We start from the raw sequence: 15,288 nt of genomic DNA on the forward strand, positions 1-15,288 counted from the left end.
GGGTATTGGGGTTGTGAGAATTCATCACCAGCCCTGCTCCTCATGCAAAACTTCTGTGCATTGTTGTGTGGTTAAATGTACACCTGGAGTCAGTCTAGCACATTTGCCTTCTTGCCTGAGGGGTAGGTATGTGCAGGACCTCCAGGCTGTTGACAACTTCTGCAAGTTCCAGCAGTGATTGTGAAGGCGTGGAGGAATTATGCAAAACTTGATCGTGTGTAACATGAAAGCCATTTGGAAGCCTTATTGGCAGCGAGGTGCATAGCAGAGCACAGTGGACTCTGCAGCTGCATCCTGAAATTCCTGCTCCTAGATAAGACACATTGAATGTGATACATTCATGGAAGGAAAAGACAGTTTAAGGTTTCCTGTTTGTTCTGTAGCTAGGCCTTACTGCTTCCCCTTCTCTTTCTCATTAGCTCCATTTCAGAGCTTTTGCTTGCAATGTGCCATGGTGGCACTGAGCTCTAGCTAAAGATTTTCCCCTTTTGCTTAAGGGTACCTGTGCTTGATAAAATTATCCCATATGGTGTTTTTTCTCCAAACAGTGTAACAGCTGAGGAGTAAGTTTTAAGTGAATTGGCTTCAACAGAGGATTGATGGTGTAAGAGCTGTGCTTTAGGTTGGACACTTGTTCTCTTGCCACAGATCATTACTGTAGAAGAAGCTAAACGACGAAAGAGCGTTTGCAGTTACTATGAAGAAGAAGAAGAAGAAGATGATACTTTGCCTATCCTAAAGCATCACAGCGCTCTTCTGGAGAACATGCACATAGAGCAGGTATGGCTGAAAGCCCACAGGTTTCCTTCTTAAGTGTGGTACTGTCTCTGTTGAGTGTGAGAAAGAGAACAGGCTGGGGTACTGCCTGTGTTGCTTGTGTAACCATTTCCCTCATTCCCTGCTCCCTGCCCAGCTTGCCCGGCGCTTGCCCGCGCGGGTGCAGGGCTACCCATGGCGCCTGGCATACAGCACGCTGGAGCACGGGACCAGCCTGAAGACTCTGTACCGCAGATCGGCCACTCTCGACAGCCCAGTTCTCCTTGTCATCAAGGATATGGACAACCAGGTAAGGAGCTCTGGTTCCACAGGGGTGGAGCAGAAAGGGCAGCATTTTGTTAAAGAATCATTATTAAATGCTAGTCATACTATGAAGTCATGTCATACTAAAATAAAACATTGGTGTATTCTTTTATATTTTCTACTGCGTAGAGTTACCAGAGGAAAGTACTATGGCACTAATAAAAGCTTTAGAATTGCAGTGAGTGTAGTAGTGCCTTTCTTAAGTATCTCAGTTAAGGAGCTGTCACAAGCAATACCTCTCTGGAGGTCTCATTCTTCAGTAGCTGCTAGAGTCAGCAATGCTGCTGCCATTGTTGCCATCTGGCTTTTAACTTGCAGGATACAGAAGATGTGGAGGAATACTTGCACATCTGATACACTTCACTAGTTGGTTCTTCTAACATGAAAATCAAATTAGTTGTTCGTAGAAACTATTTTGATATGTCTGGTGGGGGGGTTCTCTTGAATTCTGCACTTTCCACAAAAGCAGTGTAAACATTTTATTCTAACAGATATTTGGAGCGTATGCTACTCATCCCTTCAGGTTTAGTGACCATTACTATGGCACTGGTGAAACATTCCTCTACACTTTCAGTCCACATTTCAAGGTAAGTGGGTGGCTGTCCACCTTCTGAAATAAGACTTTTTGGTTCCACTTCCAAATCATTTATGAGATTTTTATGAAAATAGCATGTTTGAGTGTAGAAAAAGTGCCAGATGTTGATGAATGCAGTTAATCATTCATTGCTTCAATGCTATTGCATTCAGCAAAAGTGTCACTTTAATTAATTACAGACACTTCAAGCAAAAGTGTCTGTAATTATCTGAAGAGAGGACAGTCTTTAAGGGTGAGGAGAGGGTTTTAAGTGAGTTGAAGGGGAGGACCTCAGGAGTGGAAGGACTTCAGGTGTGGACTTTCAAAGACTCAGCTGGAAAGGCAATGATATCAAGAACAGGATATAATCTCATGCATTCTTACGATCACAGTGACCCCAAACAGAGATAAGAGTGCTTCTCAAATGCCCCTTGAAGCTCGTAGCTTATGCATTTTTTCGGCATTGAACACATTGTTCCTTTTTAAGAGGGTACTGCTTGATTTAGAGAGGGAAGCAGCATTTCAAATAAGGAGTAGGGTGCTTTGTTCATAGTTTTAAATATGTACTGATGTTTTACTTTCTACCTTACCTTTTCCTCTTCCAAGAAAAAGGTAAAAGATGACATACCTCTTAGCTGCCAAGTGTGGGTACCCAGTAGTTTGAGATTACAAGAATCCTCAGTCCAAGTATGTTCATGCTTTTTCCCCTCCTCAGGTATTTAAATGGAGTGGAGAAAACACCTACTTCATCAATGGAGACACTACCTCTCTGGAGCTTGGAGGTGGAGGGTGAGTGAGTGTTCGGTTTTCAAATCATATAGCCACCTTTTATTTTTTTAATTTAAAATGGAAATAGGGACAATGTAGGTGCAAGAAAAACTTAGCAGTAATGTGGCTGAACTTTGGTAAGCTGTTTAGCAGAGATACCTCAGCAATCTAATTTCTGTTACAGACTGAGAGCGATTTTGTTTGCTTAGAGTGACGATGTTAGGAAAGTAGGGTATGTTGCAGAATTGGGGTTGTTTTCAGCCAGGAAAAGAAAACAGATGTTTTGGGTAGATAGATCACTCATTGCTGAAGCGGTTTGTCACTGGAAGATAATCCCTAATGGCAATTTTGCCATCAGTTTCTAGGGTTTATCAAGTGGTCCTTACTATGTTGTTGTTTTTCTGTTGGTGCACAAAGCAAGGATACAGACAGGGCATAATCACATCATGAGTTTCAAAGGTCAGTAGGTACAAAATCAAGTGCTAAGGCTGTACAACCAACTAAAGCTTACTTGGAGGTTGCACCATGGGACAGCTGGGCATGGTTTGCATCGGGAGTGGATAACCAGAAGGTGCTCTGTCCACATCCAAACAGGGAAGGGACACCAAGGTCTGTGCCCTGGTGTAGCCACAGCTGGCAGTGAGAGCAGCCAGGTGGCCCAGGGCTGTGGGCACTCACAGGGTCTTAGGCTCTGCCCCAATCACTGGTGCAAACAAAAGCAAGGGAACGGCTCCATGAGCTTCTTGGGGAGTGCTTTGCCAGTACTGAGCTCGTCACATTTGGCCTCAGAGTCACCTATATTCCTCTGTATTGCTTCTTTCATTGTTTATACAGCTTCCAGTGCTTTCACTGTGCTATGTAACACCAAATCTTTTGTGTATTTCCTTTTAGTGGCCGGTTTGGTTTATGGTTAGATGCAGATTTGTATCACGGGCGAAGCAACTCTTGCAGCACCTTCAATAATGACATCTTAACTAAAAAAGAAGATTTCATAATACAAGATGTAGAAGTATGGACATTTGAGTGAAACACTGACTGCCTTAAGGACTGGATCCATTAGGCACTTAAAAGGTATCCAGAAGGCGCAGGCTGCCTCACAATGTTACATGCTTTTTCCTCAAGTTTGTACCAGAGCATGACTACGCAAAAAAATCCAACCGAACAGCCCAAGAATAAAAGAATTGATTTTGAGAGGCAGTAAGAGACAGAACAGTAAGAGTTCACTCTGAAGTGCTTTTTACTTCCTCTTCAGTACTCTTCCATTGAAGATACAATGCTTATGAAAATGTTCATGATGTATAAGTTGAAGACTTTTTATGTAAATGTGAAAAAGATCCTGTGGAAGAACTATAACTGTCTAGTACATTCCATGTGTATTTATGTTCAACATGCAGATACTGACCAAAAATAAAATATTACTTTACCAAAATCTACAGCATACTGTTTGCCATGGAAAAGAATCAGAAATAGGTGTACACAGCACTTAAGGGAACATGTTTTTAAAATTATTTTATTTATTGTTACTGTATAGTAGATTTTTTTTGTAAATGTATTAGCTGTGAGTTTTTTTGTTTAATGTTTCAAATCTCATTTTGATAATTACTATTGAGGTGGGTTTCTTATGCATTGGCATTTATTCTGAATGAATTTATTTGATTTCTGAAGTTAATTTTTATACTTTTCTTTTGTAAATGAGATTTGGTTTTCATTATACCCTAATTAGAGGGTTTGTTTTCCTGGGAGAAACACTTGAGTGCATAATTCTGTTTCATTTTCTTTTCCTGAAATAAGGGAGAAGGTGGATAGTGCTTCTTCTTAACTTTGCTGTCACATTCCTGTTAATAGATAACTATTTTGGCAGTGTATGGAGACACTGGGCAACTTGCCCCCTGGTGTAGACTTTATCAGTTCTGTTGCAGTCCACAGAATTGGGATAGCATGCTCTGAGCACCTGCCTGAGTATTATTTGACTGATTATGAAGGAGATTTCTAAGAGAATTGTTGTTCTGTATCACCACCAAATGGTTCAAAATAAGCCACTCACTGTGCTTTGATGAGCACTTCTCTATAAATTGAAGAATTTGTTGAGGAGAAAATACAATTGAGATTTAGAGAAGAAAGTTCCTAACAGGCCAGGTTACGTTAGTGTAAAACTTGTTTTCCTAATAATTACACATATAATTTCCTTTAAAAGAATACTTCAAGCAGCAGTTAACTAAATATTCTTGTTTGTTTTTAATGAATTTATCAAATACTTCCCCCTCCCCCCTGCCAAAACTGAAAAGACTATATTACAAAATTTGTAAAATTTATTTTACGACTAAAATATATTACAAAATTATAGAACATTTGGTAAATGGGGAGAGTGTGAGAGAGGACTGGTAATCTTCATTGTTTGCTAAGGAATTCTGCATTGCCATTAAGCTGTGGTTTTGTTTACACAATCCAGGCCTAACTAATATTAGGATGCTGTCCTGCCTTTAGACTTGAATATTTCATTGTCCTGAGAAAGGCAGGTTTTAGAGGCAGTAGTGTGCATTAAAACAGTACAATCTAATGTTGGAATATTATTAACTGAGTAATACTGCTCTTTTTGCATAGATTAAATAATAATTTTAAAAAGCCAATTGCTTTTCCTTCAAAAGCATTTCTCAATCTTTATCTTGCACAGAAGTTTCACAGTCTTAAAAAACAATGCTATACACAGTAAGCCTGTAACACGCTGCACATGAGCTTTTCATGCTTCCTTTCTTTGTGGTCTACTACAGCCATAAATAAAGTTCTTATTGGTAATGCTTTAAAATATTTTGGAAGTTGTTAACAGCATAATGCTTTGAAGATACCCAGAATATCTACCACTCTTTGCTATTTTAAATGGTGGCAGAAGACCACTTAATAGTTTAAAAAAACCCAACCAAACAAACACCCAACAAAAAAATCCCCACAACAAACAAAATGAAACAAAGTTCAACATTTTGCATACATTTCACTCTTGCTACCTACAACTTAATCCATTATATTATCCTTGTCAAAGCATATTTAAATGCTGTGGTCTATATTCAAAACAGTGTTGTTCAATCAAAATTCTGTGACCCTTTAAACTATGAATATTGAATATATGTAATGCAGTGCTATCACAATATTTTCAATAAAGGAATTTATGCATTCAGAAACTTGTTACAGGTACTTTCTCTTTTATTCACAAACTTTAGAACATTTTAAAGATGAAAGGATGCAGCTTAAGTTACAGGTTATGCTGACAAATACCTGTGCTACCGCATAAAAAGAGAATTTCAGCAATTCTGTATTTTACAAACACAGATAAGGAGGTTGGAGATTTTGGTGAGGTTGGATTTGGGGTTTGGGTGTTTTGTATAAGTGTAGTATGTTGTGTCCGTAAAGAGACCTGTGTTTGGAATTCACTCTGAGACAGACTGTGACAAAGGGCTAAGAAATGCTAGTAAAGAGTTAGCAGTTTACCTGGTAGTTCTTGCTGCTACTCTCAGCTGCAGTGAATGACATGTATCCCCTTATCTTTTTGACCAACCTCTTCCCATAAATCAAAAGTCCATGCACACTTTTTGTATTTCCAGAGTATTCACAGATATTTTTATGTCCAGCCAAGCAAAGCAAAGATGTCTTAAAAGTACATAGTTCTTGGGTTTTATTGGTTTTCACTGTATACAGCAGTGGCATTAAAAGAAAACAAACTACAATTATGTGTGAAGCTGAACAAGTGTGCTATCCATGAGCCTTGCTCTGAGTGAAATGGCAGTAACAACTTTCCTAAAATAACTGGAAAATTATGGTCACTAGTAATTTTTCTCTCGGAGAAAACAAGATCTTGTTCTTGCAACATGAAATATGTGTTTCTTCAGTGGTACTTGGATACAGATTTTTGATACAGGACCGTGTTCAAACACAGATTCACAAATTAGGCTTGTCAGTGGCCAGGTAATTGCAGATGTTTTATTTGGTCCTGGTTTAAGTGCAGGTTTTGTGTTGGATGTTTTGCACAAAGGCTTGCTTTAGAGCAAAGGAAAATCTAGTTACATTTAGAACAGTCATCATTTGTAAACTAAAGATTTGATTTGCTTGTTTGTAACAGGGAAAAGGAGCAGGTTAGGTCATTGCAAAGGAACTGCCTAGCACTGCAGGTTGGCACATCTGGCAAGTTGAGCTGTCTCATGTAGAATAGGCAACTGTGTCCTGTTTGTACAGGCACAGCTTGCTGTTAAAAAAACCATTTTTTTAAATTTTTGAAAGTCTTTTATCTCATTACCTTTTAAAACACTGTTGCCTGTCACCTGTGGGACAAGTACTTTGTGCCTTTTGAGCTGCATGAAAAAAATACATTTAAGTTTCAGGATCAGTGATTCTGCAGCTCTAGTCTAATGAAAAGTGCAAATGATTTAAAATAGAAACGATTATTTAGAACTTGAAGGCAAGCTACCCATTATTAGCTTCAGAAGTAGCTGATGGGAGGAGGGTAGTGAGGCACTGGAACAGATTGCCCAGAGAAGTTGTGGACGCCCCATTCCAGGAAGTGTTCAAGGCCAGGCTGGATGGAGCCTTGAGCAACCTGGTCTAGTGGAAGATGTCCCTGCCCATGGCAGGGGGAATTGTTGAAATGAGATGATCTTCAAGGTCCCTTCCAACCCAAACCATTCTGTGATTTTATGAAAAATCTTACTTAGACTTTGAATTTGCGTAGCTGTCATGAGCTGGCAACAATTTCAGGCTTATGCAGTTAGAACGAACATCAGATTTTAGCCCTCACTGCTGGGAGTGTAGAAGAAAAAATGTAGACTCAGTTGGAAAAATCTCTGGAATTCTATTAGCGACCCTAAACAAACTGCAACAGCGCTGACATGGTGTTTTAAGATTATTTGTGCACATATAAAAATCCAAGTAACTTGAACTATAGGGGCAAAATGTCTAAATTTTTCGAAGGTTTTTCTTGGTTTTGAATTGCTGGACATAACTTCCTGGTGAAGAACGATAAAGATCCAGCGTCATAAGCGGTAATTATCCTTCTATCCGCCCTCTTCACTGCGTGTTTGATTTTTTTTTTTTCCCTGCGGCAACTCGAATTTTAATGAACTCTGAATTCATTCACATGGCTTTAGTCCCCCCCATTTTTATTTTTTAATGATTTTTTTGTTTTGTTTGTTTTGGGTTTTTTTGGGAAAACTTCCCGGCGAGCGCCAGTCGCTGCGCGCGGCGGGCGGTGCCAGCGGGGCTGCGGGGCCGGGCGCTCCTCCTCCGGCGGGCGGGGCCGGAGCGGGGCCGGGAGCGGGGCCATGGCCGGGCCCGAGGCCGCGGGTGCCGCCGCCGCCGAGGGGAGCGGAGCCGGGAATGGCGGCCGCGATGGCTACGACGGGAAGTGCGTGTTCTGCAGGATCGCCCGCCGGGAGGAGCCGAGCACGGCGCTGCTGCCCTGCGAGGTGCGTGCGGCGCCGCCTTCCCCGCTCCGTCCCCGCTCCCTCACGGGCTGCCGGGGCCGCGGCGGCTCCCGGGGCCGCGGGCACCGCGGGGAACGCGCTCCCGCGACAGCGCCCTGCCTTCCGTCCGAGCCGGCCCAGCCCGAAGCCTCGGAGCTGGCGCCGAGGAATGCTGACTGCGGAAGGGCAGGGAAGGCAGGAATCCTGACTGCTGACCGCGCCGCGCCTGGGGGCTGCCTCCAAAAAACCCGCAGCTTTTGCTGCTGTCGCGTCAGCTGTGACACGGGGGATATGGACAGTGTTACCTCCTCTGTGCCAGTACCCTCGTCCTAATACACTTTAAAATGTTTGCATCCTTTTTTAGGATGAAGACCTTGTCTGCTTTAGAGATATAAAACCTGGTGCTCCCCACCACTACCTGGTGGTGCCCGTGAAACATATGGGAAACTGCAAAACCCTGAAGACAGAGCACATACCTCTAGGTAAGGCTGCAAGTGCGTGCTTTACCTCAAGGAAAATCATTTTTCACAGCCTAAAATAGGGGGTTGTCAAGTAAATTACAATTTTGGACACGATTTGTAAACAGAAATAGCTGATGTGGGTGAGTAGATAGGCACTTACCCTTTCTGGGAACTTCTATGTGCTGGTCGAGAACGGCAATTCTTTTGTGCAGTTCTAGAAAAACATCGCAGTTTGCGTGGAGTATAGATGCTTCTGCATTTTGTTGGAAGTACAGCTTTATTTTTAAAGCATTTATATGCTGCTTCATTGCATTGTCTTAGATGTGCATATGAAATTCTAAAAGCTTACAGAAGTATTTTACAACATGAATACTTTCAGATAAGTGCTGCATTATTTGTCAGGAATAAAGGGAGTGGCAGATGAAAAAGGAAAATGATGTTTCAATTAACTTTAAAAAATTTTGAAAAATAAAATTCTTAAATGTTGAAGCCATTGTTTATTGTTCCTAGGCTTATTTTGGGTTTTTTTTTTTTCCCTTTAAGAAAAGGGACAAAATTGCCCTGGAATTTATTTCACAAGATATGGCTAGCTAAGTATGTTGAGTAACAGAAGAAACTGCAGCCATGAAGAAATTCCACCTTAGGGAAATTTACAGGTGATGCAAGAAAAGAGTTATAATTACATTTTGCAAATCTTGCATCGCTGTATTTCTCTTGTAAACATAGGGTGGTTTTCTCCAGAGAAAAAAAAACTTCTGTATGTGTTTGGTTCAAAGCAATTCCTCTGACTTCTGCCTTGAATTTTTGTATTGGGGTTACTGCATTGTTTAGTGATAATGAAACTATGTGCTAGTAATAAGAAATACTGATAATTTTATTTTAACTTGAATTTATGTACCATCTCAGAAATGTACTCCAGGCTTCACAGGTTCTGTAGATCAAAGTCCTGTAGCTGCGTAGAGATAGAACACTGGAGTTAGTGTAAAATCATTATTCTGACCAATCAGTACTTGCTGGGTTTTTTTAATAAGGGTGTGGTGATAGTATGGCTTTGGCCAAAGTTCTTATAATAATATCACTCTGGAAAGCATTGCAAGTCTGGAAGTTTGTATCAGTAGAAGTTTTCAAGGAAATCATTGCACACACTCTCTTGATTGTCTTTTCTTTGACTAGGAGTAGTTACAATGTTTAGATTTTGAAAATCCATGTCCGTGATCTCAATGTAGATTAGTCTGTTGAAGTTAATATTCTAAAGAATACCTTTTTAAAATGAAATGTATTTGTGTTTTAACAGTGAAGAGAATGATGGAAGTGGGAAAAGCTGTTCTCCAGAAGAATAATTTTAGTGACTTGAATGATGTAAGGTATGTAATAGAAACCTTCCATCTTCTATTGTGTGCTTTTTACTTTTCTGAATGTTACTTTAGAGATGGTGGCAGAACCTGCAATGTGATTTATGGAAGAAATCAGGTCTACCTTTCACTTATTGCATGAATTCTCAATTAAAATCTGCTGGCATTGAATATAAACTTTTTTTTTTCAGATAAGGTTCTGGCACAAATTGGGTTCCAGCTCTGAGATTCTTTCTCAAGCACATCTTGGAGTAGGGAGGGCACTTCAAACAACTTACCAAAGAGGCTACTCTTTAATTATGTGCTGCAAATATGCTCTAAATCCTAGATGCTAGAAGAGAGGTAAACTTTGGCCTTTTGAAGCAGGACACCACATTGTGTTTCAATCATATCAGAATGCACTGGATTTTGGTGCTGGATCCTTCAGTTTTAAGGCCCTTGATAGCTGAAATAAACTAACATAATTCAAGCACTGTAGAGGAATAGATAGTCAGCTCTTCGTGATGAAAATTGATAGTTGGCTTTCCAGCTGAAAACTAGATAGGATACGTTTAAGATACTTTTTCTTTTAACTCCTTTTAAAAATATGTCTTAAATACACATGTGAAGCAGGAGATTAAGAGCTTTTTGTGGTATAATGAAAGGGCATGTTTTTGTTCTTGCTTCTATGTATTTCAAAAATGCAATGAGTTGTTAGTTCTGTGGATTGTGTTAAATAACCTGCGATGTTCCACTTTTTGTTGAATTAAAATCACCACTATCTTGTACTTCTTTTCATTTTCTGAAGGATGGGTTTTCACTGGCCACCGTTCTGCTCGATTGCCCATTTACATCTCCATGTCCTGGCCCCAGCCAGCCAGCTGGGGTTTTTATCCAGGATCTACTACAGAATCAATTCCTACTGGTTTATCACGGTAAGTGTAAGGCAGGTGAGCTTTGCTGTAGGTTTTCAGTTGTGAGCTGAAAATGCCACTTCTTTCTAACCTTTTAACTGTCTAAAAATTCTCTAAGTATTTTTGTTGATGCTTTAATTCTCAGTTATGTATCTTTTGTATTGACTGAGAAAAAATAAAGGCAAAAACCTTAATGTTTATGCTTATAAACATTAAGGAATGGAGTGCTAATAACAGCAAACATTACAATAGTTTTGGATCTTGCCCAAGGCTCTGGCTCTGTGATGTGTTTCTGTGACACTTTGTAAATATTTGGGTTTTGATATAAAAGGCTATATTCAAATGTGATGGACTGTTTTGCACATAACCTGGTTAATCTCGTGTAGGTGAAAACAAATGTGCCTAATGACTGCATTTATCACTTCATGTGGTTTTTCTCATCTTGTCATCTTTAGACTAGATCTGCTTTACAGAAACATTGTTACTGATTTATGTCAGTAGAGATTAGCAATGAAACTGAACTGACACTGACTAAAGCACTTTCACAATTGCTTTAGAGAGCTAAACCTCACTCTCACTGATTTCATACAGCAAAGCACCTGTCCTTGCAAGGTAGCTGCAGCATCCTGGTACCATTGCACAACCCCAAATCAAAGTTGCTGAAAAAGGTCTGTCTCATCTAAAGAATATAGACAGCTTCTTAAAGAGAAGAAACATGGCTTCTTTACAGTGGGACCTTTCTGAATTTCACTCCTAGCTCAAAACCAGCAGATGTGTCTGCTGTGTTATTGAGCATCTTATAAATATCTGTCCCTCAAATACATATCACTGTGTAGTTTTGCTGCTTATTATCTTGGATTAGTTCAGGCAGATCCGTACTAAGTCTTATCCAGTATGGATGCACTTTGGTATTTTGCCCTGCTGTCAGGTTGGAAAATGTTCTTGGGTTGGTGATGGTTCTGGTTTTTTTAAATTACAGTGTCCTGAAAGTGGTACTTGTTTAAGAATGCAAAACAGGATTCAGATAATATAATTTTCAGTTGCTGCATGCTTTATGTAGCTTTATTTGTAAATAAACTGCAGTAATCACTGAAGTCGTGTTGAGTTGCTCCTACCTAAAGTATCTGATTGCATTTTTACTGTCTGCATTTATAAAATTTAAGCTTTTCACCTTAATGTAGTTCCTTTGGAAATCTTAATAAAGGCTCAAGCACTAGATCAAATTAAAAGATTAATTCAGTAGGACTGGCAAAAAAGCAAAGGCTGACAGTAAACTGATCTGTTTCAGAAGTGCCCCTGTTAGCCTCCATGTGCCCAGTCTGGCTTGCTTGTTGGCAGACTTCCTCCTGCCCTGAGCCTTCCTGAGGGCTCTGTGAGCTGGTGCTGTGACGTGTACAAAGTACAGCTGTCCCAGTTCTGCCCATGATGCATATATAGCCACACAACAAAAGTGTGTGTTGGTGCAGTGCTGTGACCAAAGGATAAGGTAGTAGCTCATGACAGGAGGCACACACTTGAACGCCCTCTGTCCCTCAGCAGCGTTCATGGCTGGTGGTGCAGCTGGGTGGGTGATGAGAGGTCACAACACACAGTTCTGGAGTGGCTCACAGAGAGTCCCAGGTCTCACCACTGGGCTGTTCTGAGCACGGCTGTCTTCTGAGGACTATGAAGTCAGTGCTTTAACAGATCTGCTGTTCATTTGTTCAAACCTCCTCTGACCTCCATAGGTTGTTTCCTCTTCTGATCACCTCATGAGTGTTTGGTGAAAACTGTGAGTCTGCTGTTGAAAGGAATTGTTGTATTCTGCTTCTCCTGTACACTTAATCTGTAAAAGGGAAAATCAATTTCTCTGTTAGTGTCACTATTTTTAACATGGAATTTTCAGTAAAATGAAGGCTCATGGTGTAGTTAATATATTGCTTTCTCTCTTTCATAGGCTGAACAACTGATTGAGAGACTGCAAAATGAAAATGCTGCCAGCTGAAAGCTTGTGTTGTCAGCCAGTTTGGTCTTTGAGCTGTGATTTAAGGTTGCGCAGTTTGATGTTGCCAATAGTATCCCAGGATAAAAAAAAGCTTTAGTTCCTTATGAGAAAATACACACAGAATTTGTAGCTGCTAACCTAATTCTTCCATTTGGATATGTCAGTCTGTATACTTCCCTGGCAATAGCATAATGTATTTTAGTTAAAATTTTAATTTAATTTGTGTAGATGCATACATTATACACACACATACAGGCAGAGAGCTCGTCTATTAAAAGGCAAAGTGTAGCAGCAGAATGTATTGCAACCAAGGAACAAGTTACAAGTAACAGCATATGAATAATACCAAAGTGAGTATTTACTGCAGAATCAAGCTTTCATTTTCAAGATGCATTGTTCTGGATTGCAGGTAACATTTCAAACATTTGTTCCCACCTGCATTTGTATGATGTGTTACTTATGCCTAGTGATGAGTAGGTACATTGCTGAAAGTACAGTACTGACTTTCTGGTACAAAACCACTTCAGTGTTACCTGACTTGCTTGCATCACAGTGACACATTAAACATGAATACAATATGTGCCCAAAATATGATAATGCTGTATAACACAGAATATAGTTTATGTGTAAATAGACCTAAAGATTTTCTTTCCCTCTTATGTGCACAATGTTTGAAATGAGTTACTGTATGTTAACAAAAATGTGAAGAGTGCAAAAGAATGGTTTTAATATACTGCTCTTCTGCATGGCAGTAGATAGAAAAGTCTAGATTTTCTGGTCTTATTCTTACTGCAAGTCCCTTGCAGATTACTAATGCCTTGGCTAAATTTGGATTCTAAATGAAGTCATAAGAGAAGCCAGTCTGAACTGCAGTGTGTGTGGCAGACTTACATAAGAGCAATGTGATTTGACTTTGGGATAGCAGGGACTCAGCCCAAAACTGGAACATGCCAAGTTGCTTAAGGAACCCTGAACATTTGCCTTTGCTGCATGACTCTGATCAGGAATGCTAGCACTTGTTTTTCAGTACCATAATAAGGCAGACTGTTTGGCAAGTTAAAACACCAGAACACATGGAGTGGATTTTCTTTGTTCACAGAGCTTGTCTTGGTGCCGAACTAACCAAGTGCCCTTGCCTAATGCATTCAGATGCAGCTGAGGTGAGAACATCTGTTGCACCTGCAAAGCTTCCCTGAACATAACAGTCTGGTATGTTTTCCATGGATCCAGCACCTGTTGCCTTAGTGATACAATGTGTTGTAATATTCTTACAGTACTTCAGAGAGTCTGCACCCTTCTGAAGAACTGCATTTTCTACCTGTCAGAGTTTACACCTCTCTGTCTGTAAGATCTTCCTAATGTCTTGTTGTATATAATAGTGGGCACTTGCATGTTATTTGCAGCCCTTCAGGGTTTTAATTTGTTACATTTGGTAGGAAAAGTGTGACTTAAAGCCACCGAACTTTGTGCAATAGATGAAGCAGTTTGAGCTGGTTCCTAACTTAGTGAAATACCTGTACATTAAGGACTTTCAAGAGTTAATACTGTGTATGTGTTCTGATCTTTAATTAATTTATGTAAGTGTACTGAACTGTGACATGTAATATTTAAAATATCAACATGACCTGTTGTCAGAAAGGATTAATAAATGCTAATCTTGGGATGATTTTCCATTGCAATGGAATAGTTGACTGTGAAGGTTGACTCTAGATAGCCCTTTGCTCACTCTTCATCCCTTAACCCAGTGGGGTGGGAGAAAAGAAAGAACAAAATGAAAAAACTCATGGGTTGAGGTAAGGATAGTTTAATATGTGAAGGAAAGAGGAAGAAAGCAAAGGTAATCACTCATGACCTCCCAGAGGCCAGCCAGTAGCAGTGGCCCCTCACCCCTTCTGAAGAAAGAAGCCCTTTCTTCAGCTTTGATTCCAGACGTTATATATAATGGAATATCCCTGCTGGCCAGTCTGTCGGGTGTGCAGGTTGTGCTCTCTTCAAGCTTTTTGCCCACTGAGGGCGGGCAGAGCAGGAGAAAGAAAGCCCTGACATTGTCCATGCACTGCTCAGCAATCACCAGAACTGCTGTGTTACCAACACTTCCAGTCACACCCAAAATCTGGGATGCTCTGAAGGAAGTTACCTCCATCCCAGCCAGACTCTGTGTGTTGTCAAATGTATATGAAAGCACAAAGGCCAACTTTTATGTCTCAATTTTGGAGAAGGGCCCCACTAATGACAAGACTGGAAAGGTAAAAATTTGGATATAATGTCACTTCCAGAGTTTTGCTGATGAGAAAGATGGGGATATCCTGTGTTCTCTGACAGCAGCAGACAGGGCTCAGAACAGCTGAAACAGCAAAGCACTGAACAGAGGCACAATAATTACTGAGAGGAATGCTCGGCCTCTCGTTAGTGTTTTTCAGCACAGAACTGTGTTCTGTTTTCCTTCTGCATTGACAAGAATTCTTGGACTCTGAAGATAATTGTTTTAATTAGGTGAATACTTTCTGGAAAACCTAACCTAGTACTTCCAATATGTTACTGAATTACTGGCTAGCTCCTGGAAGAGACAGTGGGCAGATACTATTAACTTTGACACTATCTTCTATAGAAGTTTTTAGTAATTCTAAAAACAGAAATCATCTCTAGAGCTTTCTAAGGAGCAAAGATCAGTAGGGAGCATGAACTCAGCAGTTCTTATTCTCCAAGAGCTGGGAGAAGCCAAGCAAAGTGGT

General features: G+C 40.3%; 2 protein-coding genes across 8 annotated transcripts in view; both read left to right on the forward strand.

The window, feature by feature from the left end:
* NCOA7 (nuclear receptor coactivator 7) overlaps nt 1-5,595 on the forward strand; it is an 83,703-nt gene extending 78,108 nt beyond the window's left edge. For all 6 annotated transcript variants that reach the window (XM_085575114.1, XM_085575115.1, XM_085575113.1 and 3 more), the window contains 5 exons: nt 649-780; nt 914-1,066; nt 1,572-1,667; nt 2,370-2,443; nt 3,314-5,595. In XM_085575114.1, coding sequence (XP_085431240.1) covers nt 649-780; nt 914-1,066; nt 1,572-1,667; nt 2,370-2,443; nt 3,314-3,449 — 591 coding nt within the window. In that variant the 3' untranslated portion in view covers nt 3,450-5,595. The remainder of the gene's footprint in view (nt 1-648; nt 781-913; nt 1,067-1,571; nt 1,668-2,369; nt 2,444-3,313) is intronic.
* A 2,107-nt stretch (nt 5,596-7,702) lies between these two features.
* Nucleotides 7,703-14,235, forward strand: HINT3 (histidine triad nucleotide binding protein 3). 2 transcript variants are annotated; one of them, XM_021547099.4, is made up of 5 exons: nt 7,703-7,869; nt 8,231-8,348; nt 9,622-9,691; nt 10,467-10,593; nt 12,509-14,235. In XM_021547099.4, exons 1-5 carry the CDS (start codon nt 7,726-7,728, stop codon nt 12,554-12,556), a joined length of 507 nt encoding a protein of 168 aa, XP_021402774.1. In that variant the 5' UTR covers nt 7,703-7,725; the 3' UTR covers nt 12,557-14,235. The 2 variants fall into 2 exon arrangements, with proteins under 2 accessions (XP_021402774.1, XP_085431247.1); XM_085575121.1 differs by having other exon boundaries at nt 13,656-14,235.
* The last annotated feature ends 1,053 nt before the right edge of the window (nt 14,236-15,288 follow it).

The sequence above is a fragment of the Lonchura striata genome, chromosome 3 (genome assembly GCF_050655825.1).
Source record: "Lonchura striata isolate lonStrDom1 chromosome 3, ASM5065582v1, whole genome shotgun sequence".
Lineage (NCBI taxonomy): Eukaryota > Metazoa > Chordata > Aves > Passeriformes > Estrildidae > Lonchura > Lonchura striata.